This window comes from Heloderma suspectum, chromosome 15, assembly GCF_057233095.1.
Source record: "Heloderma suspectum isolate Gila_16-S chromosome 15, 16-S_ref, whole genome shotgun sequence".
NCBI classification, from domain to species: Eukaryota; Metazoa; Chordata; class Lepidosauria; order Squamata; family Helodermatidae; genus Heloderma; species Heloderma suspectum.
This window is the reverse complement of record NC_139472.1, coordinates 14,347,366-14,367,229: the sequence shown is the minus strand read 5'-3', so window position 1 is coordinate 14,367,229 and position 19,864 is coordinate 14,347,366. Positions and strand designations below refer to the sequence as shown.

The 19,864-nt window shown below is 46.1% G+C and overlaps 1 protein-coding gene across 10 annotated transcripts in view; it reads left to right on the top strand.

Annotated features, from left to right (window-relative positions):
- Positions 1 to 19,864, top strand: part of CCDC27 (coiled-coil domain containing 27) — a 29,812-nt gene that overhangs the window by 9,327 nt on the left and 621 nt on the right. For 3 of the 10 annotated variants that reach the window (XM_084821924.1, XM_084821925.1, XM_084821930.1), the window contains 9 exons: positions 1,809 to 1,948; positions 3,320 to 3,511; positions 5,410 to 5,625; positions 8,606 to 8,822; positions 9,771 to 9,901; positions 10,789 to 10,866; positions 13,568 to 13,780; positions 15,661 to 15,765; positions 15,886 to 19,673. In XM_084821924.1, the coding sequence (XP_084678050.1) occupies positions 1,809 to 1,948; positions 3,320 to 3,511; positions 5,410 to 5,625; positions 8,606 to 8,822; positions 9,771 to 9,901; positions 10,789 to 10,866; positions 13,568 to 13,780; positions 15,661 to 15,765; positions 15,886 to 16,011 (1,418 nt within the window). In that variant the 3' untranslated portion in view covers positions 16,012 to 19,673. Of the gene's footprint in view, positions 1 to 1,808; positions 1,949 to 3,319; positions 3,512 to 5,409; positions 5,626 to 8,605; positions 8,823 to 9,770; positions 9,902 to 10,788; positions 10,867 to 13,567; positions 13,890 to 15,510; positions 15,766 to 15,885; positions 19,674 to 19,864 lie in introns of those variants that run through there. The other 7 variants (XM_084821928.1, XM_084821931.1, XR_014786018.1 and 4 more) reach the window with 6 other exon arrangements.

Below are 19,864 nucleotides of genomic sequence, written 5' to 3'. Positions count from 1 at the left end.
CATATAAGTCTGTGAGAAAGGGCTAAGACCTCCCACATCTTCATTTTCCAAGATAAGGTTCTCTGGATAGGAACTCAGGAAGTCAGATCATTGGTCCGCCTAGCCCAGGACTGTTGACACTGACTGGACAGCGGCTCTCCAGGGTTTCAGACAGGATTTTTTCCCCATCCCTATCTGGAGATGCAGGGATTAAATCCAGGACCTTCTGCATGCAAAGCATGTGCTCTGCCACTGAGCCACAGCCCCTAAGGGCACAAACCTATGGGGATAGTCGGCCGCCTCCGAACTCGGAGGTGGCTGATCATCCAGTGCAGGGCAGGAGGAGCACGGAGGGGATCCTTTCCACCATGCTCTGGCCAACCCGCATTTGCAGCTAGACGGCCCATTTCCGCTATCTAACTGGGGCGCCATCTGCAGGGGGTGGGAGACAGCACATAGGAAGCGTCGTAATGGCCCTTTTGCAGTCCCCTCCCCGCCAGGAATGCCCCCCTTTTCAGCTGCTCTATGCTGCTCTTACAAGCGTGGAGCTGGGGACAAACCGTGCCATCTATGAGAGGGGAGGGGACGGGACAGGGAGTCGGGGTTTTGGGAAACTGAAAACCAGAAACCGAAAAATCCTATGGCCGTCTAGACGCTGTCTAGTGGCCATAGGATTGCACCCTACGCTTTTTATTTTATATTTTTTAGATGAGCCAAGTTTCTCTCTAACTTCTGAAGTCTGGATTCTTATCTATGGTGTCTTACCTTTCGTCAGGCATCTTGAAGACCCTAGAACAGGGATAGGCAACCTTTTCAGGTCCCATGGGCATATTTGGCAATTTGAGAAATGCTCCTGGGTACTACCACAAAATGGACACGCTGCAGATGAAAGCATCGGTCTGCAGCCACCTGCCATCTTCATTTCCTAAAAATGTCTCTGAGCCCCATTTCTGGCCCAGTGTGGTGTAGCGGTTAGAGTGCTGGACTGGGAGCTAGGAGATCCGAGTTCTGGTCCCCACTCAGCCATGGAAGCTCAGTGGGTGTCTTTGGGCCAGTCACAGACTCTCAGCCTACCTTACCTCACAGGGTTGTTGTTGTGAGGATAAAATTGAAAGGAGGAGGATTATGTATGCTGCCTTGGATATAAATGTAATAAAAATAAGGTAAGATGAGATCTAGAGCCCCTCACTTTGCTTTGAAACAATTCCAGCTGCCAGTACAAAACTTTATTTTATTTTATTTTTTTAAAGGTGGGAGGGATAGAGCACCTTGGCAGGCACCAGGAAAGGTGTGTGAGGGTGCACTTCTGCCCATGGGCACTGCGTTGCTTACCTCTGCCGCCTTTTTAATACTATTCACCAGATGTCACAGGTTGGAGTTATCCAGGCAGGGATGTTATCCCTATCACAGTCGGTGGAATGTCCATGTGAAATTATTCAAACCATTGCTCCAGTTTGCCCAGTATTGACTGGCAGTAGCAGCTCTCTAACGTCTCAAGTGGAGGCCTTTCCCATTACCTTTTACTCAATATGCTGGGGATTGAACCTGAGACCTCCTGCATGCAAAACCTGTGCTCTGCCACCGAGCTGTTGCCCTACATCAAGTAAACACTCAGGAATAGGTAGGGTGGTCAGATGCAAAAGAAGACAGAGTTGCTGCAGAGTTGCATAGTTGTTAAGAAGTCCTACCAGCAGCTTATGTTTGCTTTAAAGGTACAGGCATGGTGCCCTCTTTTGCATCTATCCACCCAACAACAGCATTAGGAACTTTCGGTAATACTTTATGGTATTTTTCTCCTCTCTCTCCCCTCCCTCCCTGCCCACACACAGATTGTCCATCTGCATCCTCTCCAAGCCTGCCCAGATTGCCTAAGTGGAAAAGTTACACGGAAGGCTCCATACCCTCCGCCAAAACGAGAAGCTGCTTGGGAAGCAAAATCCCATGGTACGTTGCCGTGCTTCGCGAGAAGGTAAGGATCTGAATGCCAACGCACGTGAGGAGCGAAAGGGAACAAAGGAAGGGGGATGTGTAGCGCTCACAGAGTAGCACTAGATGTAGCCGCTAGCCTGGGGCAAGTGGCAAGTCATTTTGGATCAATTGCTTGCTGGGTGCTTCCTTGGATCGTACAGGTTCACACGGCTAGATAAGCAGGCTGGGTTTATTTCCTTTTAAGGCAGAAACCTGATGAAACCAACGTCAATCAATTTGTCATTGGTTTCAGATGATTAAACTATCAGGTACATCTGTATCAACTTGCATATGGATAAAAAACAGTGTTTTGGAAGCAAGAAGCCTTTCCCCGTTGTTTTTAGATCATAGAAGGCCATAGATCCTGGCCTTCCTCTCTATGACAACCTTTCAAATACTTGAAGAGCGCTATCCTATCTCCCCTCAAGGCTAAACATGCCCAGTTCTTTCTGTCTCTCCTCAGAGGACTTTGTTTCCAGTCCCCTGATCATCTTTGTCGCCCTCCTCTGAACCCTCTTCAGTTTGTCTGCATCCTTCTTAAAGTGGGGCACCCGGAACTGGACACAGTACTCAAGATGATGTGCACATACATTTCGGCAGGTCATCATCTTACAAGAGCTCTTTTAAGATAGCGCTTGCCTTCTGTGCTTTTCAGAAGTACTTGTACTAAAAAATATCTCCTGCCAAATTAATGATGGGCACTTTTTTAGTCAATTGAAAGCTTTAGGCAATGACCTGTTTCATATGTAACAACAACCCATGGGTTGTTGTGGAGACCACGTACACAAGCGAGTGCACTGCCTCCCACCTGTGCACAACTTCCACTTTAGCAAACAAGCCAGGAATGCCCCCATTCCTGAGTTGTTTGCAGCAGCGTCCGAACCCGGCGCTCCTGGTTGTTGAGGGAGAAACAATCCAGAGTTTTAACCCATGGTTTCTCCCTCAACAACTAAGGTTCGCACATCATGCCAAACAACCCAAGCCTTCCAAGTTGGTGGGTATCAGTACATCTTGCGGTAGTGAATTCCATAGTTGTGTGAAGAAGTACTTCCTTTTATCTGTCCTGAATCTCCTACCCGTTAGCTCCATCAGATGACCCCGGGCTCTAGTATTATGAGAGAGACCTTCTCCCTATTCAGTTTCTCTACACCATGCATAACTTCAATTAAAGATGTAAAGTTATTAAAAATGCTGGATTTTATCAATTGGACTGCGATATTATAGGATGCTCCATAAGAACTGAGTGAACAAAGTAATTCCAAAGAAAAGGCCTAGTGTCAAAGCATCCTGAGGCCCAGTGGTGTCCTTGACATTCTACGAGTGGAAGTGCTTTAATAGTTTCAGTGTGTGACTCCTATTCCTCTCTTCCCAGGACATGTCTCTGCATAAGTTGGGGAAAGAACTTGCCCGCCTCGCCACCTGCGAAGCGGAGTGCGCACGGAAGGACGATGTGATCTCGGTCCTCCGGGAGGAGGTGGAGGCAATGCAGAAGCAGTTGGACCTGCTTGAGCATGGGGGTGTCATCGTCCCAACGGAGGCTCCAGAAGAGAAGGTTGATCAAATTGTATGTGTCTTTCTGTGAGCTGGAGGCTTTTGCTTTGAGATCTTAGCAAGGATGGGAGGGCTCAAACACGCAACCTCTGTGGGAAACTGGCCCCTTGTGAAAGTTACAGGGCAGATCCCAAGCACTTTCCCTGATAGTGGCAACTGTATGATGACTAGGGATGTACAGAGTGTGTAAAATCTATTCTGTCTGTGTTTCATGGATTGTCAGGTGCCTTTCATTCTGCCATCCACCCATTGATGGAATCAGATTTTTTTTAAAGTTTCAGAATTTATGCAAATTTGCATCTGCACAAATTTGTGCATGCAAAAATGTGCAAACTCCTCCCCTCAAGATGCGCAAATTCCCACCAAATGTGCATTTTTGGCCGAGGTTTTTTATTTTTGCGTATTTTTCTACGGCAAAATTTGCACCGCATTCAGGAAAGTTAGAAAACCAGTCTGCAAGTCCACCAAATCTGCCCAACGGGAAAATCCGGTCTGCTGCGGAATCTGTGGGTCGGATTCATGACAATCCAAACTCATTTGGTTCTCGTCCGGATTCCTCTGACATCCCTCATGGTGATGCATGCTTGGGTTTCCTTCGTGGTTTACTGCTGGATGTACCCCAAACACCTGAGGCTGAGCCCTGGACCAGTGGTTGTTTGGTGTTACATCTCTACCAGAAGATCCAGCACTGTCCCAAATATAGAGTAGACACTGGCCTCTTAGGAAGAAAGAATCGGACAGAGTGTCCTTTTCTTTCTGCCTTGTGTTGATTGCAAGGCAAGTGCTGGTATTATGCAATGGTGGAGGTAGGTAACTTCAGACTCTGGATTTAATGGTCTTATAGTGGAGGCCTCTTTAAATGGTAATATGTATTATTTCACTAATTCAAAATGTGGTAAGCCAGCCCTGTTGCATTTGGGGGACTCCTGATCATTCTGCAGAGTAGGACCCTGAACCTGTGTCCCAAAGTGCTGCCCTGATGGCACCACCAGTATTATATAGCCTTTGCGGTGTGCTGCACTGGAGGGCTTCCTAAGTTAATGCAAAAGCGTCAAAATACAGGTAGTCTAACCTGCCTAGGGCTCCAACCTATGCAGGTTTAGACAGAAAAAAAGCCTACAACTCCCAGCATGACTGCCTGGGGAATGCTAGAAATTGTAGGCCTTTTTTTCTGCCTAAAGATGCCTAAAGACCTTAGTTCTTTATGCAGTGCCTTTTCTTATTGACTGGGATGCTGAAGGGTGGTTTACATAGCGAGCAACTAGGTAGAATGCTACTCATATTTTCCCTTCAGGCTTTTTTGAGCTGCTAGAGACTTTTTAAATTATGAAAGTTGAACATTTAGAGTGTGGAATATCCATGATGGGGGTTGTCCCCCGTTCCCACACCAAGCTCCCTTCCAGGCCATGTCTGTGGCATAGCTGCTGAATTGTGAGCGTTTGATGGAGACTGGAGACAGGAGAGAAAAGAGAAGAAAAGTTGCTGGGAAGGTCTGAGCAGGGAAGGGAGGGTTTCCAGCCATGTTCTTGGGCAAGCCTCAAAAACCTTGGGATGGACACATCTTGTTGGGTCCTAGTTTAGACAGAGGAGGAACCATAGCTCAATGGTAGAGCACCTGCTTTGCATGCAGAAAATTCCAGTTAAAGGAGCAGGTTCTAGGTGATGGGAAGAAACTCTGCCAGAAACCCGGGCGAGCCACTGCCAGTCACAGTAGAAAAAACTGGGCTAGATAAACAATCTGCCCTTGTATAAGGCAATTTCCTGCAGTTGTGTCATGTCCTGCAAGCCTGGTATTTCCAGCAGGTCTTCTGTGATATCTCCCGAGTTCTAGCAGCATTTGCCAAAGATAAGGAATGTCAGAATCCTCTGTTTTCAGCTTCAGCGCCCTCACTCCAGAATCCTTCCTTTTAGAAGAGTCTGACAGAAGCTAGCAGCGTGATGCTGCACAAGCGAGTCGCCTCACTGCCAGCCTATGCGGGAGCAAATATCTCAGAAGACTTCCGGCAGGAAATGGAGCATTTGAAATCAGAGCTAACCCAGTCGGATAAAATCCTGGACTCCAAGATGATGCTACTGAATGAAATTCTGTTGAAGGATCAGGAGGAACTGGAGCAGCTGGAAAAGGAGGTGAGCCCAGACTGGCTGGGTGAGTCCTGTACACTAGGGGTGAGCAACTATGGGGGTTCCGGGGGGCCCTTTTGCCCCACTCTGTGGGCCACACTCCTGCTACTGTGCCACTGAATTTGGCAGAGGCAAAAAACAATCTGTGATCTGTGGAAGGCTGAAATGGCCAAATAGGGCTTGAAAACAAGAGGATGGTTTAGCCGGTGGGGGGCAGCAGGGGCCGCACCAGGGGGCTGTGGGGGCTGCACGTGGCCTACTGGCCACGTGTTATCCACCACTGCTATATACTAATAGGCTAGTGAATTCATTATCAGAGTGACAGGCCTTTGGCCAAAAAGCACCATCCATGCACAAGATGGTGCATGGCATCAGCAGGCTTGGGGAGGAAACCTGAAGGTTTGCAGAAGTATAAAGCATCTTTAGAAGAAAGCCGGGGGGGGGGGGGGGGTACAGCGCAATGAGGACTGTGCATCCTCAGTGGCTGCAATGCTGACTGACTGAAGGCATGGGGAAGAAGGAATAGGACTGGCGTGAAAAAATGATTCTACAAGGAATTCATTAAATGTAGGTTATAATTTGAGCAGAAATGTTGCAGAGAAGTAATCACACCCACTTTTATTTCGTTGGTTAAATTCCTGTCTGTTTCTGTTTCCACCCAGCAAAAAAACCTCAGAACACTGCATGACGTCTTGAATAGCAAGTGAGTGAGCGAAAACAACAAAGCCTAATGGATTTATTCTGGCATAAGCTTTTGTGTACTATTTTAACAGATGCGTATGCCATAACAATTTTTATGACATAATAAATGCCATAGGAAGGCTTATGCCATTATACATTCGTTAGCCTTTAATGTGCCAAAAGAGGTTTTGTTATTATCCAGAAATAGTTTCTAATGTGACTTGGTAATGGCCTTATGCCAGGTCCAGGTTATCATCATTGAAAGTACTAACATCTTAAAAATGATGTAAGAGCATTGTTGCAACCAGAGATGGACTTTGCTTCCAGCTAAAAGGTTCATTAAATAGCCAAATGAAACATCAGTCAGTGAAGACCTACACCCAAATTTAACGCAAGTGGCTGGCAGTGATTCAGAATCATCACATTTACTGGGGTGTAAGTGGGGCTTCTGCCTTCTTATCCTTTTTTGTGATAAAAATCAAGACTCCATTCAGGCACAACATCTCTCTGAGCATGCGCAGAGTGCTTTCTGCTTACTATTACCAAAGCCTGTGTGTCAGCCAACACCTCACAGCTAATGCTGATTCCTCCTCCTAAAATTCTCACCCAGCACTGCCCATGCAAAGAACCCCTAGGTGGCAATCATTCTCTGTTCTCAATTTCTCTTCTCGCTATTGCCCAAACTGTCACAAGTCAGCCACGATTGATGCTGTTATCAGTTATTTTCAGAAGTGCTACCTCTGAAAATGAAGTTTCCATTTAGATGTCATCGCTAGGTAATATCCCTGTAACCATTGATAGACACTTCCTCCATGAATTGTCTGTCTAATCTCCTTTTAAAGCCTCCTAAGCTAGCAGCCAATTTGGCCATGATCACAAATCATCTGCCTTGCAATGATCATCTGGGAAAATAAGATATGTGTCCATCAGGGACACCTCACTATGCCTCTTACATTATTAATAGGAGATGGGGTAGCGCTCTTCAGGTACTTGAAAGGTTGTCACAGAGAGGAAGGCCAGGATCTCTTCTCAATCATCCCAGAGTGCAGGACACAGAATCATGGGCTCAAGTGACAGGAAACCAGATTCCAGCTGAACCTCAGGAAAAACTTCCTGACGATCAGAGCGAGACAACAATGGAACCAACTACCCAGGGCTCTCTCACACTGGAGGCATTCAAGACGAGGCTGGACAGCCATCTGCCAGGGATGCTCTGACTTGGATTCCTGCATTGAGCAGGGGGGTGGACTCAGTGGCCTTGTAGGCCCCTTCCAACCCTACTGTTCTATGATTCTATGATCTCTCTTCCTTTTTCTCCCACCCTCCTTAACATAACAAGGCTATTAAGAACTTTAGAAACAAAACAACCTATTTCAAGTCTGAGTGGAATGAAAGAGAAATGGTCCTTGTCGTTTCGAGCCAGTCCTAGTGGTGAGGCAAATGGAATGGAATATCCTGGAAGAGGGCATGGCTGGATGGATCCCTGAACAGGAGCACTCCACAGTGTGTTATTTTTTTGCACGTCCCACTTGTGTTCATGAACGTTCAGGCTCCTTCTTCTTCATGCTTGTTTCCTCTTTTCCAGGAATGGCTTTACAGGGTCCAGAGAGAAGAGTTGAGAGGTGGCCTAGATATAAAGCCCTTTCTTAGTTTTACTCAATGGGAGATGGCTTCCATTTATATCAATCTTCCCTTTGTACACCTAGGAATGACCTAAGTTGGCACTTGTCAAAGGGGCAAGGATTTAGGGGACAGGCACTCACCAGGGATGCCAGTCATGGACTATCTGTTCAACAGTCCACTCAACAGCTAAAACATACAGAAGCAGTTCAGATGGCATGAATAAACATATATTTACAGATTCTACATGGTGCAGATAAATTGTGCTTCAGTGTCATGAAATGGGCTATAAATGCAATACATATTAAGGTCCAACAGAGGGAGGTGCAAAGACACTCCTTGCCTTGGGGACCATTTGGCCAGCCCCGGGCATGTCCACCTGAACCACCTACAAGGGACCAGCAGCCTTCTGTTCTCCAGATCTTCCTCTTTCTACTGCATCTGCTTTCTGAGTCTACACTTCTGTCTGGTTGGCCCTTGTGAGTCGCCAGGCTACATTCTGTGCTGCCTTACAGGATTAGAGCCCAAAGAAGAGAGGGGTCATCTCATTAGAATCTGGATACCCAGGAAGGAAGATATGTGGTCATAACTTTTACCTTTAAAAATTGTTGTCATTTTTGGTCCAGGCTTCTCTCTTTCTCCAGAACTGAACGATGACTCTTTCCTTCTCGCCTTGTCTCCACAGTATATGGAAATACAACAGAAAGGAAGACTGGAGAGTGAGGAAGAGGTAGCCCTCGAAAGTGAATCGAAAGAGGTTTATGAAGGAGAAGTGGAACCTGAAGGACTGGAAGAATCAGAGGAGGCATTGATTGTGCGCAAGTTTCTCGAGTTCCAGAGGATGAACGATGAGCTGTATGATGAACTCGAGAAAGTGAAAAATGATTATGATGTTGCCACAGGTATCATAGAATCATAGAATAGTAGAGTTGCAAGGGGCCTATAAGACCATCGAGTCCAACCCCCTGTTCAGTGCAAGAATCCAAGTCAGAGCATCCCTGACAGGTGGCTGTCCAGCTTCGTCTTGAATGCCTCCAGTGTGGGAGAGCCCACTACCTCCCTAGGTCATGGGTTCCATTGTTGTCTTGCTCTAACAGTCAGGACGTTTTCCGGATGTTCAGCCAGAATCTGGCTTCCTGTAACTTGAGCGCATGATTCTGTGTCCTGCCCTCGGATTATCGAGAAGAGATCCTGCCCTTCCTCTCTGTGACAGCCTTTCAAGTACTTGAAGAGCGCTACCATATCTCCCCTCAGTCTTCTCTTCTCAAGGCTAAACATGCCCAGTTCTTTCAGTCTCTCCTCATAGGGATTTGTTTCCAGTCCCCTTACCACAGGAAAGCTGAGATGGTGATATGGAAAGTGGATATAACCCTCGAGTTCTTGGGGAACCAGACTCACTCCGTCTAATAGAAAATTTAGGGGGCTACTGCCAACAAAAAAAGGTGTCAGAAGGGGGCCGCTGAGAAACAAGAGGCCACTCGTGGAAGCCTCAAGGTTTGCAGATGTACAAAAAATATTTTTTAAAAAGTCTTGAGGAAAACAAAATGAAAAAGTGGGGGCTCAGCATACTTAGTAGTCATGGAGGACTGAGTGTCAGATGTGGGGGATGGGGGGGACTGAGTGTCAGATGTGGGGGGGACAGAAAACCAGGAGAGGGCGGGGGGGGGGATTCAGTGAAGTATCGTGGAGGAAGGTATGGCTGTGGCTAGCTACAGAAACGAGTGCCCCCCACCCCCTGCCCAGTAATTCAGAGCGCTCATGCTAGTGGAGAAAGGGTTGGGAAGGAAGAAAATGGTGCTGTCTAGGGGTCTGTGATGGACATGTTAACAGGTCTCCTGCTGCTTCTCTAGGCACTATTTCATCCCTGCAAAGACAGCTGTCTTTCGAGGCATCCCAGCTCCGGAAAGCTCACGCGGAGCGGGAGTTACTACAGAAGGAGCTGAGAGAGCGGGGAGACCAACTGGAAGCTATGTCCAATAAGGTACATTGACGGGACACCTCATCTCACAGTTCTGGTTGGCTTGGGGGGTGCGGGAGGCAGAGGATGTAGTAGCTGTCATGTTGCAGCTGAGAGAGATGGAGGAATGAGCCGGCCCTCCCCAGTTGGGACTTCTGCTCTGCCACAGACTTGCTGGGTTAGGCAAGCCACTGCTTCTCACGATCGAAAGAAGACCCTGGCTGGCTCAGACCAAAGACCTACCTAGTCCAGTATCTTGTTCCCACAGTGGCCAACAAGATGCCTTTGGGAAGCCCATAAGCAGGACATGAATGCCATAGCATTCTCCTGCTCGTATCCCTGAGCAACTGGCATACAGAAACATACTGCCCTGATACTGGCAGTAATATATAGTCATCTTGACTAGAAGCCATTGATAGCCTTCTCCTCCATGAATTTATCTAATTCCCTTTTTAAGCTGTCTGAGTTGGCAGCCATCACCAAATCTTGTGACAGAAAATTCCATAGTTTAACTATCCACTGTATGAATTTTTTCTGTCCCGAACCTCTCACCATACAGCTTCACAGGATGACCCCTGGTTCTAGTATTATGAGAGAGGGAGAAAAACTATCCACTGTCTCCATGCTATGCATAATGTTACACACCTCTATCATGTCCCCGCTTTACTTGCCTTTTTTCCTAAGCAGAACAGCTCCAAACATTGTAACCTTTTCTCGTAGGGGAGTTGTTCGTTTGATAATTTTGGCTGCCCTGTTCTGTGAAGGAGGCTGCAAAATTGGCCAGGGGAGGGGGTATATCTGTGCTCAGCTTTCACTTTTGTACACACGTAAGATTTTATGTGATCTATTTTTTGCATATCCTTCGCAAAAGCGTGTGGAGCCCTTTACCAATTGCTGCCTTTTCCTCTTAGTTTTGCAATCTGAGAGAGGAGAGGAAGCACGAAGAAATGATGGGCTCTATTGAGAGAGAGAATTACAAGCTCCGACAGGTGAGTTCTTCCAGGCTTCGAAGTCCTATCGGCTCATCCCCCACCTTGGAAGCATTTTTTTCTTTTTTAAAATAATTTTTATTAATTTTCCATTTCAGCAAACAGCATAATACATAATTCAATCAGCCTATATTCTACATACAAATATACGTGTAAGCATGCTTTTGTGTTCTTGATTTTATTATTTACAGCTCGACTAACTTTAAACTCTCTTTAAACTATAGCAACAGCAGGTCTGACATTATTTATTTGTCCGTTATTTTATCTTCAGAGAAAGTATTCTTTAGGTTAAATGTTATTGCAACCATCGGTTATTAAAGGAAGTTGGGACCTGTGTTGATGCTGTTGTTTGGTTTGTATATGGGATAAAGTGCCACCATTCTGTTACAAAAGTGTATTTTTTCTTTTGCCCTCTTAACATTCTCAAACGTTAAGTAGGTTTCTCTGAGAGTCCTCTTTCCCATATTTTGTTGTCCTTATATTTAAGCCTTTTGCATCTTTCCAGCATTTGGCTATCAGCTTAGGGGCATTTCTATTTTAAAAGTTAGGAGATTCTACTGGCACCCAGACTGATGGACATGCTGGGAAAGTGGCAGAGGCTTGGAGTGGTGGTATCCTAACTGGTGTTGTAGAAATTAAACCACAGTTCTGTTTTAGAGTACAATTCCTTCAGAGACTTATGGAGCAATCCTGTGTGGATAGGAGGCTGCCTCCAAACTCAGAGGCAACTGCCTATCCAGTGCATGGAGGGAGGAGTGCAGAGGGGATAATCTCCTCCGCACTTCAGCCACCCTGCATTCACAGCTAGATGGCCGATTTCGGCTGTCTAGCTGCAGGACGTCGGAGCATGGGGTGGGGAGGCCGGACAACACATCAGAAGTGTCGTACCAGCACTTAGGAACTCCCCGCCCTGCCCTCGGGAATGCCCCCTTTCCCCCTGCTCCGTGCTGCTCTTACGAGCGCAGAGCACAGGGACGATCCGTGCCACCTACGAGGCAGCAGGGAAGGTGGTTCCTGGAAACCGACCAATCCTATGGCCATCTAGCCACTGACTAGCAGCCATAGGATTGCACCCTTAATTGGCCAAAGTAAAAAATAACTCAACAGCTATTGAGAGTCTTGTATTTGCAGCACAGGCCCTCTGTGTTGCTTTGGGTTTCTCCTCAACAGCTGTTGAGTTAGTTTTTACTTTGGCTAATAAAGTATCTGAAGGAATTGTACTCCAAAACAGAATTGTGGTTTCATTTCTAAAACAATTGGAGGAGCAGAGAATATGCATACATGAGATTTGTTCAGAGACCTCTAACATGATTATTTGGGGCCACTTATAAAAGTTCCTGTGATTTTATTATTGTTTTTATTTAATTACCATGAAATGAAGCAGTGAAAAGGAAGAAGAGAGGCAGTGCTGTAGCATCAGTTAGGAGATAGAATGGGAGCCATTGAGAAAGTCAGGAAACTTTATATCTGGAGTGGAGGCAGGGCTGGATGGAGGAAGAGTAAGACTGGCAGTTGAGGGAGGAAATGTGCAGCTCTGGGAAGCTTTGAGGCTGTAACACAAGGGTGGGGAACCTCCAGATTTTGCTGGACTGCAGCTCCCATCATCCCTAAACATTGGCCATGTTGGCTGAGGCTGACTGGCGCTGGAACCCAGCAACATCTCCACCTCTGCTATAATAGAAGAGAGTGGGGCACAGTGGGGAGACAGGAGCTGACTCCACCAGGAGTCAGAAAGGAGGTATGAAAAACAGAGAGGAAACACACAAGGAAAAAGGGATCATAGAATCATAGAATTGTAGGGTTGGAAGGGACCTATAAGTCTATCGAGTCCAACCCTCTGCTCAGTGCAGGAATCCAAGTCAGAGCATCCCTGACAGATGGCTGTCCAGCTTCATCTTGAATGCCTCCAGTGTGGGAGAGCCCACTGCTTCCCTAGGTAATTGGTTCCATTGTCGTATTGCTCTACAGTTAGGAAGTTTGTCCTGTTGTTCAGCTGGAATCTGGCTTCCTGTAACTTGAGCCCATTATTCCATGTCCTGCACTCTGGGATGATGCAGAAGAGATCCTGGCCTTCCTCTCTGTGACAACCTTTCAAGTACTTGAAGAGCGCTATCATATCTCCCCTCAGTCTTCTCAAGGCTAAACGTGCCCAGTTCTTTCCATCTCTCCTCACAGCACTTTGTCTCCCGTCCCCTGATCATCTTCATTGCCCTCCTCTGAACCCTCTCCAGTTTCTGCATCCTTCTTAAAGTGTGGTGCCCAGAACCGGACACAGTACTCAAGATGAGGCCTTGGGGGAGGGAGGAGAAAAAACGAGGATGGGGAGGGAGGAAAAAAAAAAAGCACGCTTGCACACCAGTTCTTGAAGTTACAGTTCTTATAACAAGCAGCTGGGATGGAAATAGTTCAGGTAGCCTAATTGAATGGCTGCTGCTATGTGACAGTTGAGCAAGAGCCAAAGGAAGCTGGTGTCTCAGCAGAGCCAACAGAATAGCACTACGTGTCTTCACTCCCTCTGCCCTGCAGGCTGGTGGAATTTATTCCTGTTTTCTATATCTGAGTAACTGGGGCACAAAGATATCAAAGCTCCGATCTTGACTCATTTGCCTGCTGGGAAATGTGGGAAGGGTGTTGGTGTATTGCTTGGGATAAGAACTGTTTGGGGCATTCAGTCTTGTCCTTCTTTTCTTCTGCTGCTCAGGACATCTCTGAGCTGGAATTCAAACTAGCAGACAAGAGCCAGCTGATGGACGACTTGCAGAGCAACGTCAGCCGGCTCCAGGCTGAGCTGATGGTGAATCAGCACCACGCTGGGAGGCAGCTGAGCCGGCAGAATGAGTTGCAGAGGCAGCTGGAGATCTTGCAACGGGCAGAGCAACAAACCAGAGTCACGCTAGAGAGCATCAGTGCCAGGGTAAACTCTGCAGCTCACCTGCACGCCATTCCCATATCCATCCATTCTTGGTGGAGGTGGTGGCAGGGGAAACCCCAACACAGGAACATAGGAAGCTGCCATATACCAGGTGAGACTCTTTGTCCGTTTGGCTTAGTATTGTCTGTCCTGACTGGCAGAGAGTCTCTTTTCCATCACCTTCCTGACCTTTGTAGTGGGGATTAAACCTGGGACTTCCTGCATGCACAGCATCTTCTCTACCACCGGCCCCTCCCTGACATGCGCTTATGTATGTACCCCAGCTCCTTCTGTCTGCTTTCATTGGTCACGCTCATCCCAAGCGACCAACCCCTGGTTCTCCCAGCTGCACAGTAAGTCACTATTATTTGCTATATTAATTTAATAGAAAGGGTACCAACTGTTCCCCTCTTCTCAAGTGAAGGTGAACAGAGGGATAAGGTGACACTGTTAAGTCAGAAAGAGGCAAGCTGAAGTCAGTTCCGAAAAATGGACTCCAATGTAGGAGACAGAAGGTGTAAGCAGATAAACAGGCTGCTGGGAACGAGGAACCAGGAGAACGCTTTCAGAGATGGGAACATAGAAACCTCGACAACAACAAAAGGGATTTAATAATAGCTGTAAAAGCCAGAGCACGTCAAAAAAGAGAAAGTTGCACTGATGTTTTGTCATTCCGGTGCATTTCCAGAATATCTCTTTATCAAGGAAAACTGAAAAATATATAATACATTTTTTTAAGTAATTTACATACCTTAAGAAAACTATAACGATTTAAATTCATATTGCAACTTAAAACATACCAACCATTATAACATATTACTCATACAGACTAATATATAAGACGCTATTGTTTTAAATATTACAGAACTCAGAATTATGGGGATCACATCCTGGGATCATGGGACCCCAGTATTGTTTTTGAACAGGGGTGTAAAAAGTGTGGGTGTCATGTAGCCCACCAAGCCATTTCTGACAGCGTCTGCCAAGGCTGGTGGAAAAATTGCAGCAGCACCGAGTGCGGTTTCCTGCACAAGGAAGGGAATCTCTTTCCTTATCTCTGATGAGAGGTTGCAGATTCCCTTGCTAGCACTAGCAGGCTTGTGTGTGTGTCTGTGTGTGTGTGTGTCTGTGCAAGCCTTGGCATCACCAGTGTGGCCCTCAGGATCAAAAGGGTTGTACACCCCTTGTCAGGGTTCCCCTTACGACCTGGACCCCTTAAGCAACTCCTTAAGGATCTCTTGCCCTCTTAAGAATCCACCTTCCTTTTACCTTCCCCTTCCAGTAACGTGGCATTTAGGCTATAGATATGGGGTGATTGGCACTTCAGACACTTGGAGGTTAACAACGACAGTTTACTGGTAAATTAAAGCAAACAAATCACAACTGAAGGTATTTACACAATACAGCTGAGTGATACAAAAGGCCTTAAAAGAAAATAGAAGTTGCAAAATGCAAGTTCCTTTGCCCTAGCTGTACTTAAGACTCCTCTGAGCTGCTTCTTCCTGCTCCCTCTTCAAAGTCTGGTCTCCTGACTGCTCTTCCTGGCTCTCTTGCTCTCTTTATATACCCTCCTCCCCCAAAACCAAAAGTACTGGTTCAAACTTGAAGGTGTGTTGGGAACAGAACAGAATTCTGACTGTTCTCACAAAATTGCAGTTCCCAGAGTTACTTGAGGGAAGCCATGTGATTTAAATGGGTATAAAATTGGTTCTAAGTTTCTAATATTCTTTCAGAGATGGGAGATGGCATGAAACATTTTGAATACCCATTGCTGTCTTGGACCATTGGCAGTGGTTGTTGTGAAGCCTCTTTGTTTCTGAAGAATGGCATCTTCTGATTTTTAAAACTAAAGCACTGACTGCTTCTCTTTTTTTTACTGAAAGTTTGAAAGGTTTCGAAGCAAAATTATCCAGGCTACCTACAGCACACCTGGCACCAAATCGCCCCAGGCAGAAATAACAGACGACGAGGTTTTAGAGGCCTTGCAGGTAAAGTCATTCTGTGGAGGTTGGACCCAGTGAAAAGGTTATGGGGGAGAGAGCAGGGCAGGGAAAAGAATGGCTGCCACCATTTCTAATGGAAAGCTCCACTGTGGATCTGTCTTCCAGAAAATAATAACCGACCGTCTGGACTTTCACCAAATGTTGAAACAGAAAGGTGTTAAAGTCCCGTCGCTGCTCAGCTCTGAACCCACCGCTCCAACTCCTCATAAGAAAAAGAGTACAAGCAAATAGTGACTTGAAACTCCTGAAAATGTGTCTGGGGCTTTTCTCTCTTGTTTTAAAAACCACCCAGGAAGTCACTGAATGGAAAAGAATGTCGCTGTCTTCACACTGTCTCCTAGTTAGCTCTTGCTCCATTCCTGGGCTTCTTTGATATTTCTGCTCCTGACTCCAATTAAAGAATTGCACTTATGTTTAGTTTTCTGTCTGATCTACATTGCTCCTTCCCAATTTTCCACCCAGTTAATGAACTAAGAAGCTAATAACTACAATGAGACCAGAACAATCATTTCATATCATCGCAATGTATCTTGAAGAAATGACAGTGATGGTGATATATTTTCAGAATTTGGGATATGTGGACCATAACTAACATAAAAAGAGTCATACTGGATCCAGCCAAAGCCCTATCTCATCCAGCATCCTGTTCCTCACAACCAGATGCCTCTGAGAAGCCCACAAGCAGGTTATGAGGGCAGTAACCATCTTCCACTGTTGTTTCGCATGTGGTATTCAGAGGTATGCTGTCTCTGATCTTGGAGGTAACATACAGCCATCATGACTAGAAGCCCTTGATAGCCTTATCCTCCTCCAAGAATTTGTCTACACCCCTTTTAAAGCCATCTAAGTCAGTAACTCACTGCATTTTGTGGCAGTGAATTCCATTAGTTAAGTATGTACAAAAGGCGACCTGCAATCCAATATATGGGTGTAAAATGGCTCAGACGTCCATCAATACAGATGAGAGATTTTCTTAGTATTTTGGATAAATCTTGTTGGAAGGCCAGGCCATTAATGCATTTTGGATGAATGTTCAGCGGGGGGGGGGGGGGGGGTCACATTTGCTCCATTCTGTGACAATATTTCGCATGTACTGACCCATGCAGTTTCCCCTTCCATCTTACTGCTTTGCCTTTCCATGTTTCGTGATCCTACTCACTGCTCTGTAACCCATACGCAAATGTGACAGCTATTAATGGAGACCGGTGGAGGAAAGTGACAAACGTGAGGGTTTCAGGGAGCCAGAAGTGATTGGCTGCTGCAGGAGAGAAGGAGCTTTAGGGGAGGATGTTCTTACTTCAGTGTAATGTGAAGTAGTCTTAAAAAAAGTGTTCGCTAGCAAGGGAAACCCTAAACTGCAGGATGAAATTGACAAGGACATTGACAAGATGGGGGTATCGGTATGCTGGGCTAAATAGCAGACAGGCAGGAGCACAAGACCCCCCAAAGAAACGAAAAAGTTTGGGAATGCATTACTGCATTCATAATGGCTCAGAAAATTAATTCCATTTGGCCATCTGATGTTCTGGTGTTTCCCACAGGAGCCAGCAACCCCAGTAGACCAGTTGCAGAAAGGATGGTGATATAGGTACCGAGGAGATAAGGAGTTCTGCACAAAGGCTTCTGGGATACATGCTGGAGCTAGCAAGAGGACCAAGGGGGGAAACAAGCCACGGGAAGTCACAGAGTACCTGATTGTCTGTTGGGTTACCAAGCAAACAACCAACCCATGGTAGCTTATTCTCAAGGTGGCTTAGTGTGACATGCAAACCCATCCAGAGACTTGAGGTACCTTATAGAGACTAGCAAGTTTATGGCATAAGCTGGCCTTTCCCCAGCCTGGTACCCTCCAAATGTTTTGACTACTACTACTCAGAGCACCAGGCTGGGGAAGTCTGACATACACATCATCAAATGCATGAAGCGTATCCTCAGTTGCAGGTATATATATACATAGAGTGAATTACGCAGGGAGAAGGTGGATGTGAGCAGTGAGATCAGAGGAAAATGAAATATAAAATCTACAGTGACAATTTGCTTAGTGCATGAGTATGCGTGAAACTAACCACAGCGGTAGTGATAGGTGACAACACTTAGCAATGCTAAGTTAATTAACATCTGTGGTATGGAAGGAAATCATGATCTCTATTTAGGCCCAAATGAATAGAATTGAACTTCTTGATAAATTGTAATCCAGCCATTTCATGTTACCTTCTACTTGTCTCTGAATGCTGCCATTTCTGATGTCAGATTTGTACCCATTGATCCTTGAAGTACGCAACCTTATGTGGAGCTGTTTTGGACTACAGCTCCCATTAGCCCCAGTCAGCATGGCTGGTGGTCATGGATGATGGGAGTTGTAGTCAAAACCAGCTGGAGGGTATCAGGCTGCTATTGTCCTATGTAGAATGCAGAAGGGCGTTTGTGGCAAATGATAGCATATATCACATTAAAAGATGAGCAGGTGAATGAACCCTTGATACTGTGGCTGACATTGGGTCCTATAATAGTGTTGTCTGAGTCGATGTGGGATAGAGTTGGCATCTTGGTCTGCTGCAAGACCTGGTTCCACTGTATCTCTTATTATGTGACCTGTGGGTGGTGAGTAACTGTTTTAGCTTAGGGAGTTGTTTGTAAGGAAAGACAGGCCTAAGGCTTCTGAGACAGCAGGATCATTTTCTGTGATGGGCTGTAGATCCTTGACGATATGTTGGAGTGGTTTTAGCTGAGAGCTGTAAGTGACAAATGGTTTGTCCTATCTGCAAGCACATCTACACAATACGTTTGTATTGGTTGCATACCAACTGGCTTCAACCAAAGAATCATGGGAAGTGCAGTTTTGTGAGGGTGCAATGAATTCTCTGTTAGAAATCCATAGCATCTACCTGCCCGCCCGCAAAAGGCAGAAATACATTTTCTTGGGGAAAGAGAAGGGCGATTAAGGGTGCAATCCTATGTGGATTGCCAGCAGCCTCCGAATTTGGAGGCTACCTAGTATCCAGTGCAGGGCAAGAGGGCAGTGAAGGCAAGCTTCGTCCCCGTACTCTAGCCGCCCTGGATTTCTAATAAATGGGCGATTTCACAATCCTATGTGGACTACTGGATTATGTGGTAAGTGATAAGTCAAATCCAGGTTTACTTACAAGGAGACTTTATTGAGTACCTACAGTGCACAGGCATACCCCATGGTTGGATCAGACAGCTTCTCTGAACCCAGAGCCAAGGGGTAAAATGGGTTTTATACCATACATGGCAGCAGTGAGGCAGCATGACAGCAGCAAGCCTTAATTAGCGTTCATCTGCTACTTTCCCAGCATGGACCAACAGTGCTTGTCCAGAAAGAAAACAATCAGAACTTGCCCAGCACAGACACCTGTAGCTTAGCATAAACAGAGCCTCACTTCTCAGGTGCATCCTAGGCCCTGGAAAGAGAAATGGTTCAGAGCTCCTTAGCATGGAATGTGCTGAGGTGAGGATATCGACCTTTGACTCATCTTACCAGCCAAGAGGCCCACTAGCAAGAGAATTGCACTAATAATGAGCCAAGGCAGAAAGCGTTATGGATCTCTAGGCCCCTCTAAAACTGCTGGTGACTTGGTTACAGGCCTAAGGCCATTACTCCTCCCACTCTTGTTCCCAGCAACTGGTGTACATAGGCATACTGCCCCTGATACTGGAGGCAGCATATAGCGTGATGACTAATAGCCACTGAAAGCCTTCTCCTCCAGAAATTTGTCTAATCCCCTTTTAAAGCCATCTCAATGGTAGCGAATTCCATAGTATAATATACTAGGCTGCACCTGTATAGACTTCTGCCTCCATATCATCTGAAGACTCGGACCATGCAGGCATCTTGACTGCAACATCTAAGTAGAATCCCCCCCCCCCGCCTTTCCCCAGCCCTCCAATCTGCTTTTTGTAACATCTTGCCTGATGGAGAGATCTGGAGATCTCGAACCCTTGCACATTTTTTTAAAATCTTTGAGTTGGCCTAATGAAGATATTATACTCTGGATTTTGGAACTCCCCCATAGAGATCATTTAAAAACTTTAGTGAATCTGTAGTAATTCAGATGTAAATTTG